General features: G+C 32.8%; 5 protein-coding genes across 5 annotated transcripts; 2 read left to right on the top strand and 3 right to left on the bottom strand.

Moving 5' to 3' along the window:
* Positions 1-924: 924 nt before the first annotated feature.
* On the bottom strand, positions 925-1,885 carry LOC123910338. Its single transcript, XM_045961434.1, has 3 exons — positions 1,775-1,885; positions 1,324-1,677; positions 925-1,238 (listed from the first exon to the last, which is right to left on the bottom strand). Exons 1-3 carry the CDS (start codon positions 1,859-1,861, stop codon positions 987-989), a joined length of 693 nt encoding a protein of 230 aa, XP_045817390.1. The 5' UTR covers positions 1,862-1,885; the 3' UTR covers positions 925-986.
* A 135-nt stretch (positions 1,886-2,020) lies between these two features.
* On the bottom strand, positions 2,021-5,459 carry LOC123904183. Its single transcript, XM_045953873.1, has 13 exons — positions 5,322-5,459; positions 4,585-4,858; positions 4,417-4,507; positions 4,212-4,333; positions 4,045-4,135; positions 3,801-3,960; positions 3,546-3,703; positions 3,323-3,443; positions 3,023-3,193; positions 2,856-2,903; positions 2,706-2,753; positions 2,564-2,617; positions 2,021-2,465 (listed from the first exon to the last, which is right to left on the bottom strand). Exons 1-13 carry the CDS (start codon positions 5,457-5,459, stop codon positions 2,259-2,261), a joined length of 1,683 nt encoding a protein of 560 aa, XP_045809829.1. The 3' UTR covers positions 2,021-2,258.
* Positions 5,460-9,963: 4,504 nt separating this feature from the next.
* Positions 9,964-13,371, top strand: LOC123910339 (laccase-11-like). The gene is made up of 6 exons (XM_045961435.1): positions 9,964-10,226; positions 10,814-10,965; positions 11,102-11,346; positions 11,496-11,624; positions 11,812-12,738; positions 13,041-13,371. The coding sequence occupies exons 1-6, from the start codon at positions 10,110-10,112 to the stop codon at positions 13,169-13,171; spliced, it is 1,701 nt and encodes a 566-aa protein (XP_045817391.1). The 5' UTR covers positions 9,964-10,109; the 3' UTR covers positions 13,172-13,371.
* A 1,763-nt stretch (positions 13,372-15,134) lies between these two features.
* Positions 15,135-17,898, top strand: LOC123910340 (laccase-11-like). The gene is made up of 6 exons (XM_045961436.1): positions 15,135-15,519; positions 15,612-15,763; positions 15,868-16,112; positions 16,195-16,323; positions 16,503-17,426; positions 17,523-17,898. The coding sequence occupies exons 1-6, from the start codon at positions 15,415-15,417 to the stop codon at positions 17,651-17,653; spliced, it is 1,686 nt and encodes a 561-aa protein (XP_045817392.1). The 5' UTR covers positions 15,135-15,414; the 3' UTR covers positions 17,654-17,898.
* Positions 17,899-18,056: 158 nt separating this feature from the next.
* Positions 18,057-21,147, bottom strand: LOC123910341 (probable E3 ubiquitin-protein ligase HERC4). Its single transcript, XM_045961437.1, has 3 exons — positions 20,505-21,147; positions 19,155-19,476; positions 18,057-18,805 (listed from the first exon to the last, which is right to left on the bottom strand). Exons 1-3 carry the CDS (start codon positions 21,009-21,011, stop codon positions 18,315-18,317), a joined length of 1,320 nt encoding a protein of 439 aa, XP_045817393.1. The 5' UTR covers positions 21,012-21,147; the 3' UTR covers positions 18,057-18,314.
* Between the last annotated feature and the right edge of the window lie 1,892 nt (positions 21,148-23,039).

A 23,039-nucleotide genomic window follows, 5' to 3' on the forward strand; every position in this document is an offset into this window, starting at 1 on the left:
GGAAATGGTTTTCAAAATTCAAAATTTGGTGGGAAACATTTAGGTTTTGATTTCAGATGTTACATCACGAATTTTAAATTGCAATCTTATAAAAAAATCAATAAGTGAAAAGGGAAATATGGATGCTATGACTATGATGGTATGTCTACATTGCAGCTTGAGTTGAATGAAATTGCAAGGTGAGTTAACTTGTAGAATAGACTAAGTTGGTAAGAGCATTAAATACACATCTCTTTCATTCACCTATATTGATCATACCATGGTGTAAAACGAAGTCAAAGACTATGATGTTGGTTGTCATAAAAAACTGCAAGTTACTCCTTTGTGTACTATGTTTATAATATAAAATTCCAAGTACTTTAATGTTATTATGACCAAATTGATGCATTCGATGCAAACTTAGTATCACAATAGCTGGATATGGGTATTAGTGTCTTAGTTGCAGGAACAATATAGGTGATCAGAGTAAAGCTATGATTAATAAAAAATGAAAACCTCTTGATTAAGCATACTAAATGAACGAACTGCTATGAAACAATAAAACTTGAACCATTTAAACTATAAGTTGGTCTGCAAAATCCTTTGGCATATACTAAGTTAGATTGCAAGAAATAGTAGAAGATAGATTGCAAAATCAGGTTGTCATTGAAACCTGTTGTCTTGAGACTGAGAAACCAAATTAGACTGCAAGAAACATTAAAATTTTGTAGTTATTATCCATTAGTTCTGACATTGGATGAAAAGTTAACATCAACAATAAATGGATATAGGTGAGACTTGATGTTTCTAGACACAACAACCCAAATTTAATTTAATTAAACTAAATAACTTATAAATTATCATTAAACAAAGACAATAACATAAAATCATAATTAAACACATTACTAATACTTAGCACAAAGGATTCAATTACTGCTTCATGATGCTGGATTACAACAAATCCTTAGAACAGATAAACTCAATAACATACCTAATGAGATGCTGTACTAATGACTTATCCAATCAACATCAACCCTATTACTATTTTCAAGATCAAAGAAAGTGAACTTGACAATATCTCCATGACTGAAATAGTTTTCCCTGCAGAAAATAGGCCAACTATCCACTTCATAGCTTGTGACTTGGTCTTGATCTACTAACTTAATAATTGGAGATAACATAGGCTCAGCTACTGGTCCTTCAAGCAGCAAGGAATTGTGATAAGAAGTAATATATTCACCCAACTCTTGGTTAAGTATCTGAAATGGGAAAAATTGAAAAAAGTTACAAAATAAACCAGTTGATAATTGCAAACTTATTTAGTCATTTATAATAATACTCAACTAATTGTATTGTAGAGTTAGGATCAGAAGGAATAGCAACATCAAAACTCAATGAATCATTTGGTTTAGCAGATAGAGAGTGAAATGAGGGTAATCCATAGGTTGAGGAATCCCTAGTTGGATTAAGCACCAAATGAAACATGCTGTCACCATAATACTCTAAACCAAAAAGATGATAATGATTCTGCAAATCCAAATGTTCACGAATCTCTGTCCATCCATTTGTTAGTCTAGGTTGATTGACATCGCCATTCCAAGTAACTAAATACATGTAGTTGCAGCAAAAAAATTTCCATTGATCATCTAACTCATGAGAGTATTGTTGTGCGAAGGAGGGATCAATTTCACCATATGGCTGTCCAATATCATATGCAAATAACATAAGGATGAAAATTTAAAAATGTAACATAAAAATAGTAGACATATGCATAAACAATGTTACTTGAACTTACAACACCATTGACATGAACTGTATATGTAATTGATTTTTGAATCCTGGAACCAAGATATAAACTGATATCCTCATAATATGTTGGCATGTTTAAACTTAAGTGAAGTGTATAATAAGTGAGCATCAAATGTTATGAAGGTGTATTTAAAGTAAAAGTTGACATGTGATAGTCATAAATAAGTTGTTGTAGTTGGTATACTGCATTTAAATGTTGGAGGTTGGATAAGTCATTAATATGGAGACTACATAAAGGGAGCAATAACTGATATAATTATATTACAACCAAGTAGGCATAATGTGTTTAAGTTCACGGCCAACACATCAACAAAACATAGGTACCTAAAGCATAATATAATACACAACACATGTAGTGTTGGTATAAGACAAAACATCAACAAATGAATTAAGTAGCTACAACTTTAAAGTTTTGTTCAGCATAATACCTAAACTAAATACTTAAGCTATCCATTATACATTCCATTGATTCACTCCTTTTTTGGAACCTTGAGTCCCTTTCTGCCTGATGCCTTTCCTCCAACTTTCAACATCTTTGTGGATGACTGTTTTTCTCCAATGACATCCTCAAGTTCAGCATTCTGGGAAGTAGACATAAGGTCGTTCCCTGACCTCTTTGATGGTGTCTTCATTCCCAATATATCAGGATCAATTTCATCAGAAGCAGACAGAGAAAACTGAAAATATGATATAAAGCAAACTAAATTCAAATAAAAATATGAAATATACTTAGTCAAAATATAATAAGCGAAGAGATAAACTTGATTGGACGTACAGTCGGTATAACAATTTCATCACCATCGGCAACATCTGCATCAGTATCAGTAGGCTGCATGTAATTGTTTTTATGTTTCAATTAATGTTGTTTTCAGAAAAATAACCAATATTAGAAAAACTTGTTTAAGAAGTTTTGTAACCTCAACCTCATCTTTCTTTTGGGCTATAGATTCAGCAGTACTATTGTCCTGAAAAAAAAAAAAAAACAACAATTGAATTCAAATATTGTAGATGTTTATGATACCAATATTATGAATACTAAAGAAGTAAATTATGAATAACTTTTTTACCTCAATTAATAATGTAGATTTATCATCTTGTATCTGTCCTTGTGGAGCCTAAAAAATGATAACATGGAATGAGACTTAATTGAGTTAATATGAATTCCAAGATGATGGTAAAAAAACTATAAGAAAGAGATATATATTATTAGATGGAAACATAGTAATATCCTTACATCAGCAGGTGAGAACATCGCAGCAATTTCATTGATAAAGTCATCTCCTTGGTTGATTTGAATGACTGATCCAGTTTTCCACTTGGGTTGCCACTTAACTTTGACAGCAATTTTTTTCCCAGTAATTAGATCAATTTCCTCAGGATAATCCAGAGGATCCGTTATTCCATCCTAATATATTGAAAAATATAAAATATAATCAGGAGAAATGTAGTTGACAAAATCATATAATCAGTATATATGTAGATGACAAAAACAACTACAAAACAATATCATATTGTAAGAGAGTTTAATTTTGACCTGCAACATTTGAGCACGTAAAACAGTCGCACTCTTGCCAATCAATTGCTCACACTCGCGGTCCCAGAAAACAAAAGTTGCCTTAACATCTCCATCACCAACCTCAACATCCAGCTTGTACCTGTAATTTAGTAAGTAATCAATTGTTGACAATACAATGCTATTCATGTATAATGTTTTAAATTATACCGGTTGTGAATTAATCGACATACATAAGGTTTACCTCAGAATTTCTGCTTCAGTTTCATGACCATCTCCACATATAAAAGGAGGAGCAGCACCAAAGCATTGTTTAGGGCATTTGAAGCAAGTCATATAGTACCATCCATACTTTGTAGGCTTGATCTTAATTGTCTTGACAATTGTCACACATTTGGTTTCCTGGCCAATTTAGAGTTACACAATTGTCATTGATTAAGTTTAATTTAAACTTTTGGATGCAATTAAAACATCACTTTTGTTCCGTACAATGTTTTACCTGTGGTAGTTGCACTATTTTTGTCAGTGTAATCAGATCTGCATTGTTCATGAATGTTTGTTGCGGTGTGTACTGGGAACTTCCATACGATTGGCTCATCATTTGTGTCGGAGTTTCAGCAAAACGATCAACAGTACCATTTTCAATCCCAGCAAGTAACCTTATAATATAACATATAACATTTGTAGATAGTTAGTTAAAAATAATATTGCAAAGATCAAAAGTAACAAATAAATGGATAGACCTTTTCTTGAAGTCAATAATCTCTGGAACTTCTTCATTGATGAAAAGCTTTGTTGTGTTCCATGTATTTGAAATTGTCAATGGCCATTTTCCTAAAAATATTATGTATCTATCATTAATAGTTCATATTTGTTAAATTATAAAAAAATTCAAACCTATATATTGTACCTTCTTTTTTGATTTTAGCATATTTCATGAAAACGATAATTGGATCACCCTTAACTTCTTTCTGAACATTGAAGAACTTAAGTGCATAGTTTTGCCATAAAGTGCAAGCAATTGGAGTGTTCCTACCAATAATACAATAGGCAAGTTAGTATACAATCAATTGAACACATGTCGCAGGATATACAATAAAAAGTGGAAAATATACCCAAGGTCTCGAAGAGTAAGGTTAACTTGAACTTTCCTATTTCCATGAGTAGGTTGTGAATAACCAACTTGATCCACCAGTCCAATAACATCTGAAAACACACAACAAAAGTTGTAAACTCCAAAAATTGTATTTAAAAAATAAATGTAAACAAACATGAAAATATACCATATAATAGATCTTCATGAAAGTCAAGGTTGGCAATCTCAGTGAAAGGTTTAATGTTTGTGACTGGTTCACCAATTTTATGAACATTCACATCTTTAACTATAGTTCCACCATTGAACCTCAGCTTGTAAACATGATGTGAGGCTTTGTAAAGGTCATCATTCTTTGAGACTTGAAAATTTTGCATAGTGTAAGTGTTGTTCACACTTAAATCATTTAGTTGTTCATTATTTTGAATAACCTCATGAGGAATGAAAACTGAAATGTCATCTCCCTGAAATATAAAGAAAAGCCTTGAAATAATACTTGTGTGGAATTATCTGACAAACACAGATAATTGTTTGATGTTTTCAAATTCAAGTATCAATGATTTATGAAAATTTGTAAACTCAAAGATCAACAATTTATTTTCAATGAGATTTTGAACACATACTGTTGAACACATACTCATATCAATCAAATGTATGAATACAAACTCCTATTTTGATGGTATAACCATACACATGCTCATTGACAGAAAATGTTTGAATACTTATATAGTTTTCAATGAGATTTTGAACACATACTATTGAACACATACTCATATCAAACAAATGTTTGAATACAGACTCCTATTTTGAAATGTATAACCATAGAGTTAAAACATTGCAGAGAACCTTGAATGTAATAAAAATGATTTTAAAACCAAGAACAACAGTTAAAATTCAGTAATAAATACACATTGTTCAAGGGATAACCTTATCATCAAAAACCAGCAACTCAATGGACTGTTTTCCATCCTTCGAGTTACTCCATTTTTCTTTGACCTTCACTGAAATCTTCCAAAGATCTTTTCCATCATTGATATCTTTGACACATTCGAACTTTCTTGCCATTTCGCTGGACCAAAAAATCAAATAAAAGTGACATTAATACTTGTTTTTAAAAAACCACAACTAAATTTAATCTTTCATAGATCTTCTATTTGGTAGGTGTAATACAAAGAACATGAAGTTAAACATAAATTTTTGTTGAGTTTTTAAGAATTTAAAAATTTGAACCCAAAATATTGGAGTTAAACACAGAGGAAAACTTTTTATAAACCATGAAACAACTTCAAGTTATATGATTAAGTGATAAACCATGAAACAACGGATTGAAAATTTTTGAAACCGTTGATCCGAGATTTCCTCAGTTTTAACAGACAAAACATTGATTAAGTTGTAAAAATGTTGCAAGGATTGATTGTATAAAATGAAGCATGACTTGAAGAACTTGAAGAAGATGAAGATGTACATGAAAGAAGAGTTCTTACCTTTAGTTTTCGGAGAGAAGAAATTGAGATGGTATTGGGTAATGTGAACAAAATGGACTGCAAGGGAAAGAGTAGATATCTTTTGTCAGTTTGAAAAAATTGGAAGGAAAAGCTCTGATGGGACATAAAGTCACCAATTGGAAACCAATTGGTAGACTTCAAATGCAACCATGGCTTGCAATAAAGTTGCATTTTGTCTCACAACATCTTGATTTGGCTTAGTTAGCCACACATTTGGCTCGGTTAGGCCATAATCTGGTTCAATTAAATAATTTTTGGACTGCATTTGCCCTTACAATGGACACTTGGCAATTTATGAAGCAAGGGCAAAACTGATTTTTCCATAGTAATGAAATTTCTTATATTGTAATAGATGAGGCGCAATCATTATTGACAGGTGGATATTTTTGTTCAAATAGAAAAATGTGCAACATTAACTTCATTTCTTATAAACTTTTTTTTTACAATAATTCATTTCTTATTCTCTACCTCTATTGTTGTTATTTTTCAATTATCTTAGAGATTTTGTAATGCTTACCCTAATTATTTGTTTGCATGATAGTGATATTTTTTGTTTATCTTTAGTTAGGTTGGTTTTTTAACTTAGTACTATAAATAAATAATTTGTGGTTTCGGTAAGCATAGTTTAGTTGGCACGGGGACAAAACATTATATATATGTAAGGGTTGGAGTTTGAACCGCAAATACTCCACTTATTCATCTTTAAGTGTGGAATTTTTAGGCACTAAAGCTTGACCAAAAAATAAAATAAGAAGTCCACTTATTTTATTTTTTATTTTTTTTACATGAAGATTGGTAAATCCCAAAAGAGGAAAAAAAAAACTACAAAACTACACGCACATTCTTAGGCATGCAAGTCCCGAATGTGTCATCAAAGAGGATACTATGAAGATTTGTAGAGGTGTTTCTAGAGGTAAAACATCAAAAGAATTTTGCATATATAACACTGTGATTAGCTAGTCAATATGTGCTTCTGTTGCCTTCCCGCCACGTGTGTTGAACTGAGTCTTCCAATGACAAGCTCTTGTATTCTACGAATCAGAATGGGGGTGACCCCACTAAGATTGCATCTCCCTGTCAATCGATAATTTGAAGTCACTTTCTACAATGATGTGAGTAACTCATTGTCTTCGAGCCAATTTCATTTCCTCATACATGCCCCACGTTTCAACATGAAACGAGTCATAAGTACCAATCTTCTGAGTGTAGCATTAAATACACCGACCATTTGAATTACGCAGCAAACCACCACAACTAGCAAGATCCGCCAATTTTTTAGGATCACATGAATATGATCCACAGTCCGCGTATTTTTTATTTGGATAAAAAAATCACTTGCCAAACTCAAATTAATTTTGAATAAGCCATTAGGTTTTATCTTGTAGCGAGGAGTCTTAGTAGTATACATTATATTTGAGTTGGATGTTTTGCTCTATTATTAAGAAGAAAAAAAACTACTAATTTACATTTTCATATTTTTTAGTTTGATATAAATTAGCAGTCTATACTAGTCCTATTTGTATGTAAGTCAAAAATGTTGTATAAAAGTTTAAAATAAAGTATAAATAAACAAGAACTAGTCTTTATAACATGTCTCAAGCTCACCTACCCCCACATGTAAGGCATCCAAAAACGATCTCATAATCAACATATCCACAATTGCGCAGCTACTTCAGGAGAGAAAATAATTTTTGACAAAGCATATAAAATCCTATATAAATTATTTAACAAAAAATTAAAAGTGTTGGTTAGGCAATTGACAAAATTCCCATTTGCACGTGCTATATCTTTACTATGTCGTTCTCTAGGATATTTATTAGAGATCCTCTGTGGATGCTATAAATCTAATCTTTATCCATTCCTCAAGAGTACCATCACATTGGACCTACTTAGTTTTGACTTCACATATTATGTTTGTTTATGGAATTATGGTGATATACTGAATTATTTTTCTTATAGGCTGAGGAAAGGAGTAGCTGGCATGGCATGATATCTTATTTCTCTCACGACTCTTCCCATTTTTCCTTCTCAATTAAAAATGAGTTGCTAATTTATCGGATACGTGTCAGACGATACTTTACCATTTTTGAAGTATCGGGGCCGGACTTCATAGACATGTGGTCATCACAAATACATTTGTAGATATAAAATAAATTTTAAGCGAAATAATCTCTAAGCTTCAAAATAAAATAATTTGCCAATTGTGTTACAAAGCAATTTGTTAATCTTATGTATATGTGCTATTTATTTATACCAATATTTTTAGTCATAGAATTTTGTTTAGGGCCTAATAAAACAAAAATTTGGGCATGCCTTTATGTTTGGATCGAGAAAGAGAAAGTAAAGGAACCGTTGGCGTAGCTGTGGGAAAATTTTGAAAATAGGATTGAGACATGGTGATAAGTTGAAGATAGAAGAGAAGAACTTAGAACAACAATAGAATTAAAGAGTATAGGCTTGAGAAAGCAAGAAAGATGCAAGAAGAATGAAAATATAGAGGAAGAAGAAAATAGGAAAGTGAGAGAATCAGGTTAGGCTAAGGCTATTTATAGATAATTTTACTATGATGTGATGAGGCCAACTAATTGCAAAATCAGCTGAAGAGATAATTGATTTTAATGAATAGTTAGCCTTTCATAAGCCATGGTAGGATTTATAATATAAAATTCGATTTCTGATTCTTTTATAAAGAAAAAGTTCGGTTAGGAGAGAATAATTCACTTTAGATATATTTTATTTTTATAGGTTCTTCAGCAGAAATTATTCTTCACTATATATAGTTGTGCAAATTTCATATATATAATGTTATAACATAATAAAATAAAATCATGTTAAGAAAAAAAAATGTTAATTAAATCTTGTACCATAAAAAAAGAATGCTAATAAATCCATATTGTACCAAAAGGAAAAACTAATTAAATCCTTTAATTTTATGTATAGATAACATATTTGGTAGAAGAAATGTATAGATGTAGTATATATGACTAAACTTGCTACATGTCTAACATATATCTTAACTTAAGTTTGAAGTAGCAGTACCTTAAAATTTGTGTTATTTATTTGAAACGACAACCAGAAACGATAGAAAACCTTAAAATGAAGGATTGACAATAGGAATTCACCCCCTAAAACAAGCTATAACATCTCAAATTCTTAATCAGGTGAATATCCCTCTGATAGCTAAATAATTCATTGATTAATAATAAATAAATAAATAAGAAATAAAATGCTTGCAATTGCAACCAAAAACACCCAAGTTTCTACTGGAAACAATTATTGGTCAAGTTAATTTTACTTATCTCGTGGCTGAGTTCGCGGTTAGTTAGGACGATACAAAACTTAAATATGGATTGTCTGATTTTAATAAGACAATCCACTCGTTAGCATTTACCTTTTAATAAAATGGTCATCTCCGTGTGACTATGTCAATGCATGCATTTGTTGACGTACTACGGTAAATCCAAATTCATTAGACAACTGGATTCCGTGCGTTATTCAAGATATGTTGGATCATTACCACTATATAAGATGGTGGTCCTATAATATACGAGTTTCCGAATCGCACCAAAAATTTTATATATTATCTTGAAATTTAGATTGAGGCTAACTAAACTTTATAAAACCGCCTTATTAGATGAAAATTATTCTCACATCTAACTAAACTCGGTTAATGTGAGACTCTTAACCATTTTCTCGAAGTCGCACGGTCATAACGTGGTGACTTAAATACATGACATTGATTATTATATTCTATGATCAATTTTGTAATGAAGGGTTCGGTTGGAGGCATACATAGTGTCTCCTGCAAACAACAACATTTTACCATTAACTAGACATTGCTTCTCCTTAACGAAAAATGTTAGCCTAATGTATAAGGTTTGTTTGGTCACATCTACCCTTCATTTTCAGTCCACATTTGAACATACCAAAAATTAACAAAAATAAAATAAAATAAAATTGATTCCTTTGCCTAGCAATCTCAGCCTCTAAGGCATTCCAATGTCTTTAAGTCCTTATCAACATATCCCTTCAAAGCTTTCATGAACCTAATCAACCTTCGTGTTTTTATAACCTCATTAAAATATTTGGTTATTGTTCAACAACCTTTGTAGTAATATTGTATAAATACTTAACACATTTCAACATTTTTTTTCATCACCATCTTCTTCTCATTAACATTACAAAATTAAAGTTTTCTAAGAGGAGAAGAATGGCTTATCAAATGATAAGCTTCCGTAGTCAAACATGTTTGTTAATATTTCTTTTTGGTTTTGTTGGCTTGATCTCTTTTCCAGTTGAAGCAGCACTAAAGAAATACCAATTTGATGTGAGTTAATACATACACAATATATATACATATATTATATAAGTATGGTCAAAATTAATTAGCATGCTACTTTCTATCTATTTATGTAACACTCCTTTAATAAAACATGACATAATTTCACACATTTTTTTTTTTATATTTTTTTTTTTTTTGGTACATTATTTTTTATATTTTTTTTTCATACAAAAACATGGAATTTTTTGTATAAAAAAAAGCACGGGATTTTGGACCCGTTTGTTAGAGATTATAAAAATGATTATTTTGACATTTAATAATTTAAAGATTTTTTAAAAAATATTTTTTCTTAGAAAACAAAGTATTTTGTGTTTGCTTACCGTAATGAAAATTACATTTTTTTTTTTGTAGAAATACCTATTGAAAATGATATTTTCAAGAGAAACTACTCATATTAAGAGCTTCATAATTTAATCGATTTTTAGATTCTCATTTTTTTTAAGAAAAGTTCTGATTATTTTTTAAAAAAAGTTTTATCATACAGGCCCTTAGACTAGTATATATCTATTGAATTAATTATTATTATTTTTACTAATTGAATTAATAATTTTTTTATGAAATTATAATTACAGGTTCAAATGAAGAATGTGAGTAGACTATGCCATGCAAAACCAATTGTAACAGTAAATGGAAGATTTCCAGGGCCAACAATTTATGTTAGAGAAGGAGATAGAGTACAAATCAATGTCACCAACCATGTAAAATACAACATCTCAATTCATTGGTAGGCCAATTTTGTTCTTTTTTACCAAACACAAATTTGGTCACATTTTATATACACACACATGCAAAATTAATGATATGATTAATTCTAACAAGAAAATATGGATTATTACTTCTTTTTTTTTTGTATATTATAGGCATGGACTAAAACAGTATCGTAATGGTTGGGCTGATGGGCCAGCTTATATAACTCAATGTCCTATCCAAACTGGTGGAAGCTACACTTATGATTTCAATGTGACTGGACAAAGAGGAACTTTATGGTGGCATGCACATATTCTTTGGTTGAGGGCTACTGTTTATGGTGCCATTGTTATCATGCCTAAACAAGGGACCCCTTTTCCTTTTCCACAACCAGCTAGAGAATTTGAAATTGTGTTAGGTCAGTTTACTATTTCTTCAATAATTTATTATATTTGCTAAATGTTGAGGGATTGAGATTCTCTGTAGTACAAAATCTCAGCCGTTAATTACAAAATCAGACGGTTCATATTAATACAACTTTAAAATCTTCTTTAATATGTGTAATAGGAGAATGGTGGCACAAAGATGTTGAAGAGATAGAAAATCAAGGGAACCAAATGGGTTTGCCGCCAAATATGTCGGATGCACATACAATCAATGGAAAGCCGGGACCACTTTTTCCTTGTTCAGAGAAACGTAAGAATAATAGTCTAACTTTATACTACATTTTTATACTGCAAAAAAATGTTTATAAAAAGAGAGATTATAATTATGTAAGTTACTAGGTTTAACTTATCTTGTAAGAAAACAACTAAACTAATTAAGCTAGCACATTTTGATTAATTAACCTCATTGAAAATTTTCATGAATTTATTGTTTCTAGATACATATGCAATGGAGGTTGAGAAAGGAAAGACATATCTACTAAGAATCATCAATGCAGCTCTCAATGATGAACTATTTTTTTCCATAGCTGGTCACAACATGACAGTAGTTGAAGTTGATGCAGTTTACACAAAACCATTCATAACACAATCAATTCTAATTGGTCCTGGTCAAACCACAAATGTTCTAGTCAAAGCAAACAAAATTGCAAGTAGATATTTCATTGCTACAAGAACTTTCATGGATGCACCACTCTCAGTTGATAACAAAACTGCAACAGCTATATTTCAATACAAAGGAGTTTCAAACACTATAATTCCTTCATTACCTACAACACTTCCTAATGCAAATGACACAAACTTTGCTTTAAATTATGGCAAAAAAATTAGAAGCTTAAACTCTGCTAAATACCCTGCTAATGTTCCTCTTAAAGTTGATAGAAACCTTTTTTACACTATTGGTTTAGGCATGAATTCTTGTCCTACATGCATCAACGGAACGCGTTTAGTTGCATCACTTAATAATGTTACTTTTGTGATGCCAAAAACCGCGCTTCTTCAAGCTCATCACTTTGATATCAAGGGTGTTTTTAGAACTGATTTTCCTGATAAGCCTTTGGCTCCTTTTAACTATACCGGTGCACCTTTAACGGCGAATCTTGGTACTGTAACAGGGACAAGAGTTAGCAAGATTGCGTTTAATTCTACTGTTGAGTTGGTTTTGCAGGATACTAATCTTCTTACTGTTGAATCACATCCTTTTCATCTTCATGGTTATAACTTTTTTGTTGTTGGAACTGGTATTGGTAATTTTAATCCTGCTAAAGATCCTGCTAAATATAACTTGGTTGATCCTATGGAGAGGAACACCGTCGGTGTTCCCACCGGTGGTTGGACCGCAATTCGATTCAGGGCTGATAATCCAGGTATAACTTATCAACCGCATTAAAAAAAGTTAAATTACCAACGAAAATTAGAGGGGAAAAATGAGAAGAGTTTCATTTTTTTACGTCTCTAATTTTCTTTGGTAATTAAACATTTTTTACTAGTTACCTTTCTTTTAAAACAGTAAAATCACAAACTTCAAGACCTATAATTGTTCCACAAACGATTTGAAGTCCGACCATTTAGATTGTCTGATTAAATTTTTACCACTAAACTGACACCTCAGAGACGTTTTATTAAGATAATGACATGCATGTTTGTTTTTGTATATATGATTATGTAGGTGTTTGGTTCATGCATTGTCATTTGGAATTGCACACTGGTTGGGGATTGAAAACTGCTTTTGTTGTGGAAGATGGGCCAGGACAAGATCAATCTGTTTTGCCACCACCTAAAGACCTTCCAAAATGCTAGGACCCATGAAAGAAATTATCAAACAGTTCTTCAGATTGTGTGGAACAGTACTATTCAATGTGTAATAATTGACTTTTGTTATCTGCTAATGTTGTTGCCTGCAAAAATTGCAGTTATTTTTTAATTTCAAGATTGAATGTGAGAAACAATGAATGCAAAGATTTGGACAATGTATAAAATTGTTAATTGATTTCTTGTTATTTTTATCTTCCTTCTATTTTCATTAAAGTAAATACAAAGAATACTCAAACTCATCTGCCAAAAAACACTTCATTATTTTATCTTTCTTCCATGCATAGCTCTTTTTATCGTCACGTGTTGAAAAATATTTTTGTTGAACATTATTTATGACTTATGGAATCATTTGAACACAATAATCCTAACTGAAAGTGGTTAGTTATTAACTAACTCTCTAACACATTAACAAACTCAACAATTTTGAATTATCAATAATTTTACAATGAAACTGTGTAACTTGTACTTCAAGTTAACTAGTTTTACTTAACATGAATGGCACTAAACTCAGCACACCACCTTAATTCATGTTTGCTAATGAGTCAACTCCCATTAGGCATCTTAACTTCTTGAAGACATCAATTGAAACACCTTTGGTTAACAAGTCTGCAATTTTATGGTTATGGGTATATAATGGTACAATTTGGTAATCTACAAATTTTTGTTTATTTCTAACGATCGATGTCATCATTTTATCATTTATATACATTGGTAGTATATGATATTTCGCTATTAGAATTCCTAAATATGTTCATGTGTGCGCGCACATATGTGCATCTTTATCTACAAAATGATCGATGAAATGAAAAACATAAAATCTATTCATAAAATATTTTAGACATTTAATATCAGTAATTGATATGAACTAGTGGATCTCAAACGACTGTCAGCGTTACTGAACTATGATGGAGGACCACAACATGAGTTCTACGGTTGAGGTCATGTACTTTCGAGCACTCAAACACTGAAGTCAATGGAAAGTAACGACAATAATACATACTTTTTTTCTGTGTGATAAGTCCTTATATAACGTAGCCGTTCACTAAAATCTTGACTTATTTCTAAATCCAAATGAAGTAAACTATTTTAAATGTTTTCTCCAATTAGTTGTAAAAAGTTTCACAATGCAACTATAACAAAGGATGCGTTTCATGAGGTCCAAGAAAAGGAGTTTAAATGCAGTAGAAGATACAGTCCATGGACATTACATTCCTTTCCTTACAACTTATTCATTTTTTGATTGCCAAAAAACAAACTTGGCTGTTATGTTTAAGAAAAGCAATAGAACAGATAGACAAAACTTAGTATAGGAAACTAACGACAAATGCCTAAAACAAGCAAATAATTTGGTAGGAATTAAATTATTAAATAATTAATCAAAAGTAAATTTCAAGCATATTTTCATCCAAAGTTATAGGGTGAATCATGGTAAGTCTAATTGAACTATTTTAGATGCACACATTAAAAAAAATACTTTTTGTCAAATAAACATAGCAAATTCTTTAGAAATTGAGGGTGAAAAATAGTGACGGCGAGATTTTACCGTAATGTTTTTTTTTTTACGAAAAAACATTTTAATAATTTTTAAAAATTTTCTAAAGTTTGATAGTGAAACTCAAATACGCAAGCATTGAGAAGTAGAAAATTCCAGATTCAAACTCACGCTTTAATATATTAAATGTGTGGGGTAATCTTTTTGCCAATATGAAATGTACTTCAGACACAAATTTTACCATGATGTTGTCACAACGGTTAAAATACCATTTCTTTTGGCAGAGGAACCTTCAATTTGCATAGTACACGGAGTTCTAGACACTAGGACTCACCCTTGATGAACCATTACTTGTCCTTAACGATAAAGTCTAGCCAATGTACATTATTAGCTTTGGTTTGGCTTCATGTACCTCTCACAGTTTCATATCAAATGTTGAAATAAATGTATAAACAATTATAACTTCTTAAAACATTGTTCTTTACCATCCCCAGCCTCTACGGAATTCAATACCTTCAAATTTTTTATTCATTATTTTGCAAACTATACAACTCATTAAGGAACTACCAAATCAACCTTAGCTCATTTTCTATCCTTCAAACAACAAACTGATAGGCCATTTCACCTTCTTAACAATATTCATATAAGTATTCAAAACATATATAAATGCAATACAATGTACCTGCATTCATAACATTCAAAATAGTAAAAAAAGTTCGATATCGAGCAGAACAGAATGGCAAGCTTGAGCGGTTTCATGTCTGTGTTAACCTTTCTCTTATTCCTCTTTGTTGATTTAATGTCTTCATCTGAAGCTGCCATAAAGAAATACCAGTTTGATGTGAGTTATTATATTTTGATAATATTCAACATGCTTAAATTACTAGTTTGCAATGCAAGGTTTCGTTAAATAGCATTTTGTTCTTTCTATAGATTCAAGTGAAGAATGTGAGTAGGTTGTGCCATGCAAAACCTATTGTAACTGTAAATGGGAGATTCCCAGGGCCAACTATCTATGCTAGGGAAGGAGATCAAGTTTTTGTCAATGTTACCAACCATGCACAATACAACATGTCTATTCATTGGTAGCCGAATTTCGAATATCAATTAAATACATATAGATGAAGTTTTTTACACTAGTAAATATGAGTTTTATTTTGTCTAATAATCAGATATATGCTTATTATAGGCATGGACTTAAACAGTATCGTAACGGTTGGGCGGATGGACCAGCTTATATCACACAGTGTCCGATACAGACCGGAAACAGCTATACTTATGAATTCAACGTTACTGGGCAGAGAGGAACACTATGGTGGCATGCACACATTCTTTGGCTGAGGGCTACTGTCTATGGTGCAATAGTAATTATGCCTAAACTTGGAACACTGTTTCCTTTTCCACAGCCAGCAAGAGAATTTGAAATTCTCCTAGGTAAGTATTATAAAGATTCATATGATAAGATAAGAATTAAGAAGTATGAAAGTTGATTTCTAATTGTTTGTGCATGCAATAGGTGAATGGTGGAACAATGATGTGGAAGAGATTGTAAAGCAAGGAAACAAAATGGGGTTACCACCGAATATGTCAGATGCACATACAATCAATGGAAAACCAGGACCACTCTTTCCTTGTTCAGAGAAACGTAAGAACATTAGTCCGAGTTTGTGCTATCACTAAACTCTTTAAATAGAATATGTTATACTAATAGAACAAATTAATGGGCCAAATACAATTTGTACAAATAAATACAAAATGTAAAATTATATTTACAACAGAGTCAAACCTTTGTTTGAAGTTAAATTGATTTGCTTAAATTTTTAGACACATTTGCGATGGAGGTAGAGCAAGGGAAGACATACCTCCTGAGAATCATCAATGCTGCACTCAACGACGAGCTTTTCTTTGCAATTGCGGGTCACAATATGACAGTAGTGGAGGTTGATGCTGTTTATACAAAACCATTCACCACTCAGGCAATACTAATTGCTCCTGGTCAAACCACAAACGTTCTGGTTCATGCGAACCAAGTTTCTGGCAGGTTCTTCATGGGCACCAAGGCTTTTATGGATGCCCCAGTTCCAGTTGACAACAAAACTGCTACAGGTATACTTCAATATAAAAACATTCCAAACACTGTCCTACCCGTTCTTCCACAGTTGCCAGCTAGCAATGACACAGGTTTTGCTTTGAGTTACAACACGAAACTCAGAAGCTTAAACTCTGCTAAATACCCTGCCAATGTTCCACTCAAAGTTGATAGAAACCTCTTTTACACTATTGGTTTAGGCAAAAATTCTTGCCCTACATGCCTCAATGGAACCCGGTTTCTTGCTTCCATAAACAATGTATCCTTTGTGATGCCTCAAACTGCGCTTCTCCAAGCTCACTACTTCGATATCAAGGGTGTTTTCAGAGCTGATTTTCCCGATAACCCTCCAATTCCTTTCAACTATACCGGTGTGCCATTAACGGCCAATCTTGGTACTTCAACAGGCACAAGAGTAAACCAGATTGCGTTCAATTCTACCGTGGAACTAGTTTTGCAGGATACCAATCTCCTCACAGTTGAATCACATCCGTTTCATCTTCATGGATATAACTTTTTTGTTGTTGGAACTGGTATTGGTAATTTTGATCCTGCTAAAGACCCTGCTAAATACAACTTGGTAGATCCTATGGAGAGGAACACTGTTGGGGTTCCCACTGGTGGTTGGACAGCAATTCGTTTTCAGGCAGATAATCCAGGTACGTCCGAAGTTGTGCTAAGCTTCTATAATGTTTAACTTCATGGCATGTTCTGCTATATCATGACATGATGTTTTTGTATATCCTATTGCACAGGTGTTTGGTTCATGCATTGTCATTTGGAGCTGCATACTGGTTGGGGGTTGAAAACAGCTTTCCTTGTCGAAAATGGACCAGAACAAAGTCAATCTGTTCTGCCACCACCAAAGGACCTTCCATCATGCTAGTCATCGGTTAAAAACCAACCAAAGAAAAATTGAATTAAACAGTATTCAATGGTTTTTACTGTTTTTGTCTATTCAGCCTTCCTGTAAAAGTTGCAGAAGGTTTATCATTAAGAGCAAAAATAAGAGGAAACAAATGTAAAGAAAGACTTCAAGGAATTCTTCTATTAAATTTACAAGTAATGAATGATTCTTATTCTTTATTTAATTGTTACTTGCATGAGTATTACTATAGACTATTACATTTCTTCCGCTACTTGGACCAATGTCTTGCAAAATACATTGCAATCAAGGCCAATGTAAAGCTAATCTCGCAAAGCTATTACATTTCTTCCGCTACTTGGACCAATGTCTTGCATCAGTTGATTATTAATCCTTGCTCTTAGTAATTAGAATAATCTCGCAATCATCAAAATACACTCACCTTTATTCATGATTAACATTTTTACATTAGGACTAAGGGAGTGCTTGGATTTGTTTCAAGCCTCCGACCCTTTAGTTTAAACATAAAAGAGACACAGCTTTGAACTTAAAAGAGGCACAGCTTTAAGCTTAAAAGAGACGCAGCTTTGCCCTAGTACACTCTTTACTATGTTACTTTGCTATCTTTTATTTGGTTACTAAATTTACTAAGCCTAGCACTAAGCCATTTGTTGAAGACAGATCATTCAGCAACTAGAACAAGATTATGATCAAACCCAGACACAGCCTGCAATATTTGAAAACCTTCCAAGGAATCAAGGTAAAACGGCTCAACTTCGTCAACAGAACTTGACAGTCCAAGCCTGCCATTTTTACCAGATCCCCAGACCCACATGTCTCCTTTTGACGTAAGAGCAATCGAATGTGCACGCCCTGCTGAAACCGACACCGGATTTTCCTCATCCAATGTATCAATCAAGGCAGGAAGATTGGCAGGTCCTGACCTTCCAAGCTGAGAACTCTGATTCCATCCCCATGACGCTATGTTTGTAGCCCCCACAGTGTCACTACCATCCGATTCATCAAGCTCACATATTGCCAAAGAATGGCCAACCCCTGCTGCTACAGAAACGGGAGTGAAATCTATATCAACAGGAAAAAATCCCAAATCTTGTCTAGTTCTCCCCAATTGGCCATACACATTACTCCCACTGCTCAAGAGGACACCATCACCTGATAAGGGTAAACAATACTTGAGAGCTGAAAGAGAACAAAACTATGCATATGTAATTTGCTAAAAGAATTATCGAGTGAATCACTAATTTAGTCTATAAATTTGTAGAGATGCTGTCAACTATATTCCTGAACTTAAGGAAATTTTAAAATAATACTTGAATCTGAAAATTCTCAATCTCATTAGTCTCTACTAGACCATTTCAGGTTCTAATAACTGGTCTAAAAAGACTAATTTGATAGAAGATTTTCAATTATTTTTTAAGACTAAATTTACAGTGCTGTATAAATTCATAGAATAAATTATGATTCATAGAAAAATTATGCAAAGTAGATTTGTGTTACATACGGCAAAGAACTAAAGAGTGATCAAGGCCACATGCAATGTCCACAACTTGAACGTTACGCAATTCTTCCACCAAGCGAGGTTCCCATATTATTGGCATGTTACTCTCCTCCTTCATTCCTTGTAAGACTTTCTTTTCAGCAACTTCAAGGTCTGAACTCGTGAGTTGTGTGTTATTTGAAAACGCAATTGCAGCTGAATCTAATGGAGATGACTCCAAGCGATCATTCCCCATATTCCCAATCCTCCCATCCGCATAATATCCCCACCCAAACAACTTGCCATCCACAGTTAAAGCAAGTGCGTGCCCCCAACCAAACGAGACCTGTTCCATCAAAGAAACAGCCACAAATAAAGCTTTAAGTCGGTGTCCAATATGTGTTGGTGTTGGACACTGTCTCCAACACCAACACATGTGCTTCAATTACTTCAATTTTCTCAAATTTTTACCCGTGTCGACGTGTCAATGCTTCATAGTAAAATTGCTTATTTGGATTAAGGAGTAAATGATCATTTCAGTTCTCAAAATTGTAAGGATATAGCAATTTATTCTCTTAACTTTACAAATAGCAAGTTAGTTCCTTAATTTAAAGAATGTCAATCAATTTAGTCCTTAAACCAAAATATCTATTAAGTAAACATCCATCAAAACCAATGAGTGACCTGCAATTTGACTTGAATACTCTCTTGCTATACCATGAAAAAAATAAAACCTTTAAAATTGTGATGCTAAATTTAGAAAATGAGTAACTTGTTCGTATTTCCCAAATTTGAAGGACTAAACTGGTCGACCCTTACAATTTTACGGACCAAGCTATCGTCTACTCTTGGATTAACAGTATATATTAATAGGGTATGTTTGACAAGACACAATTTTGAGCTTATAGCTTATAAACTTATATGATTATAAAGACCGGTTTAGTAACTGACATTTTCTCACAAGCTTATAACTTATTTCGACTAGCTTATAGCTTATTATTTTTCTTCCAAGTTCACCCCTGTCATCTCACTTGAAAAAAAAACTTAAATATTAATTGAACCTATATTTTCTTATGTCATTTTAAAATTATAAGCTAGTTCAAACGCCGACTTTACGAAACACTACAACTTATATCTGCTAGATAATCTGCTAATAAGTTAGCTTATAAGTTATTAGCTATAAGCTAATCCATCCACTACAAGCTACCTTACCAGTTATCAGCTAAAGCATAATATGTTTTCAACTTATTTGAATTGAATAAACACCCAAAAGGCCTAAATAAAGTACGAAACTTTCCCATTCCAAATAAGAGGGCTCATTATATTCATGATTAACAGTAAGCTCTTAATTAAGCTTAAGTAAAAAAAAAATACCTTCGCAATATTTTCCCTTGAAAGTGCTTCAACTCTAGAAGGAACAACAGCTTCAATAACATCTTTTCCAAGACCAAGCTGACCACGTTTCGATTTCCCCCAAACCCAAACAGAACCATCTTCACCAACAGCAGAAGAAACAACACCAGATGCAAAAGCAGCACAGACCTTCACATTTTCAAGACCCTCTACTCTTTTCGGTTCATTCCATGTTTCTCTACCGGAAAGCCCACGACCCAGTTGGGCTTCGTTGTTTCTACCCCAAGCCCAAAGATGGCCTTGTGAAGTGGTTGCGAGAGAGTGATAGTGACCGGCATGGATTGTAAGAATATCAGAAGGTAGAGAAGGAATTGGAGTAGGTTCGTATGAATCTACTCCTATGCCTACGGTTGTTGTTGGTAATCCTAATGCTCCGTGACTTCCGTCGCCGAAACTCATCACCGTGCTCATCCATCTCCGCCGTACAACAACCGCACCGCTTTTCAATAATTCCCGTGATCGCCACATTTCTTTTCTTTACACTGTGTGTGTGGCGGTTCTATATGCTTCTTTTTATGGGCTCATTGCTATTTAGTCCCTTAACACACAGGCCCCTCAAAATTCACGTTTTACCGTTGTATAAGCCGGAAAAGAGTCGAGCTGAGAGAACTCGTCTGAGTTCGATTTGATAAGAATTAGTTTAGCTCAAAACTCGGCTCAAGTTCGACGCAAACTCTTTTTTTCAGCTCGAATTCGGCTCATTTAAAGTTTACGAACAGTTTAGTTCGGTTCGTTAGGTTCAACTTATTAAGTTAAATCAAATGATTTTAAAGTCAATTTTTTTGTCAAAATTTAATCTTTAACCTTTTAAACTATTTTTTTTTTAAAGAAAAAAAGCAAATATTAAATTAAAATAAAAATCATCCCTTCACCGTCGTTGTGAACAAAACCGATAAGGTAGATGCTCAGCTAATGATTTTTCAAATGATTTTATTGTTTTTGTGTCTTTCCTATTATGTTATGTTCTTCTCTTTGTTTTTCTTCAGGAGTTGTATAATTTGCAGCAATAAAAAGATTGGTTAACCAAGATAATACTAGCCAATAATTTAATATAATTGTAATCAAACGAATAAGATCTAATCTAAAGTTGTATACTTATTGTACAAGTTGATTAATTTACAATACTTATATAAGCTTGCCAACACTAGATCCTTTTTTCTTTTACTGGTGGCATATGTTCAAAAATCTTCTTTTTTTTTTTTTGCAATATAACGTCTTATTTTTTTTGTTTAGTAAATACATAAATGATAATCTCTATTTTTTGTTTAGTATTCTTATTTTATGAAGTAGATTGATTAAAAACTTAGTTAAACAAAACACTTAAAACGAAAAAACGGAGGCTTTGCATGGAGGAAATCTGAAAAGTGTCGCAAATATGAGGTCAAATTGAAATTATATAAGAACGAAAAGTATCTTAAGAGAGTTGCAGATATGGGTTTTTCCCCTTCATGCTTAAATCCTCATCTAAAGAGGGTCTCCGATCATGTTTTTCTTGCTCACTATTTTTCTCTTTGTTTTTCTCTGTTTCTCTGTGGTCTTTATCATGAGAGCAGTTTCTAAACTTGCATTTTCTTTCCCCGAGCTCCGGGAAACATGATTGAAGCTCCTGCATTGTGGTTATGTTTTCCAACTAGGGTTGAATGAACCTAGAAGAATCAACAAGGAAGGAATTTTCATTGTTGAAGTGAAGAAGTGTCAAGCTGTTTTCATTTGTCAATGATTTTGCTTTATAATCACATGAATCCTTCACCAAAGTAGTTTAATCCGCCGAAGATGGACCGATAAAAACGGTTTATTTGTCTTTTACGACAGAGACTTCCTGCCTCAAAGACAAGAAATGTGTATTTATGGGTCCGGCCAAAAACTGCTTCCGCTTTCGCATCAGCCTACACCAACCAGGTAACTAAGTACAATAATGATTATATTTCTGTTTATGATTATATTTTATAATTTATTTCAGTCCGGTTTCCTATCATGAAATGCATCCGAGTCATAAAAAAAAGTGGTACATAGATGACGATGTTGGTCGTAGTCTTCGAAAATATATTCAAACGATAAGTTGGATTAGGGTGATGTCATCTTTTGAAGGTACTGTTTTTGAAGACATACCAAATGCACATTGCTCTACACAATACCCTTTACTAGAAATCGAAGTCATAAATCCGCGTAAGAAATCGGCTAAGTTTTTTATTAAAAAAACCGATATCTACTTAACTGTCATCACAAAATTCTATAAAGGAAAGCTCCTCTTTTGAGCAATTCGACCATAGTAGCTTCTGATTCTTCACCATCTCAACAATTCCCTATTTCTTATTCGCTCATCTTATTTTCAATTTGCTCCTTATTCACTCATCTCATAACAACAACAACAGCTTGTCATGCTCCTTTCACTCATTTTTCGTAATTAGCTAATAATCAGTGTTGCTTGTTTCTTCTTCGTCCGCGAAAAATGTAAATCAGCATCGCTTTTTTCCTTTTATTCCTCTCTGAAGCAAC

The sequence above is a fragment of the Trifolium pratense genome, linkage group LG2 (genome assembly GCF_020283565.1).
Source record: "Trifolium pratense cultivar HEN17-A07 linkage group LG2, ARS_RC_1.1, whole genome shotgun sequence".
Lineage (NCBI taxonomy): Eukaryota > Viridiplantae > Streptophyta > Magnoliopsida > Fabales > Fabaceae > Trifolium > Trifolium pratense.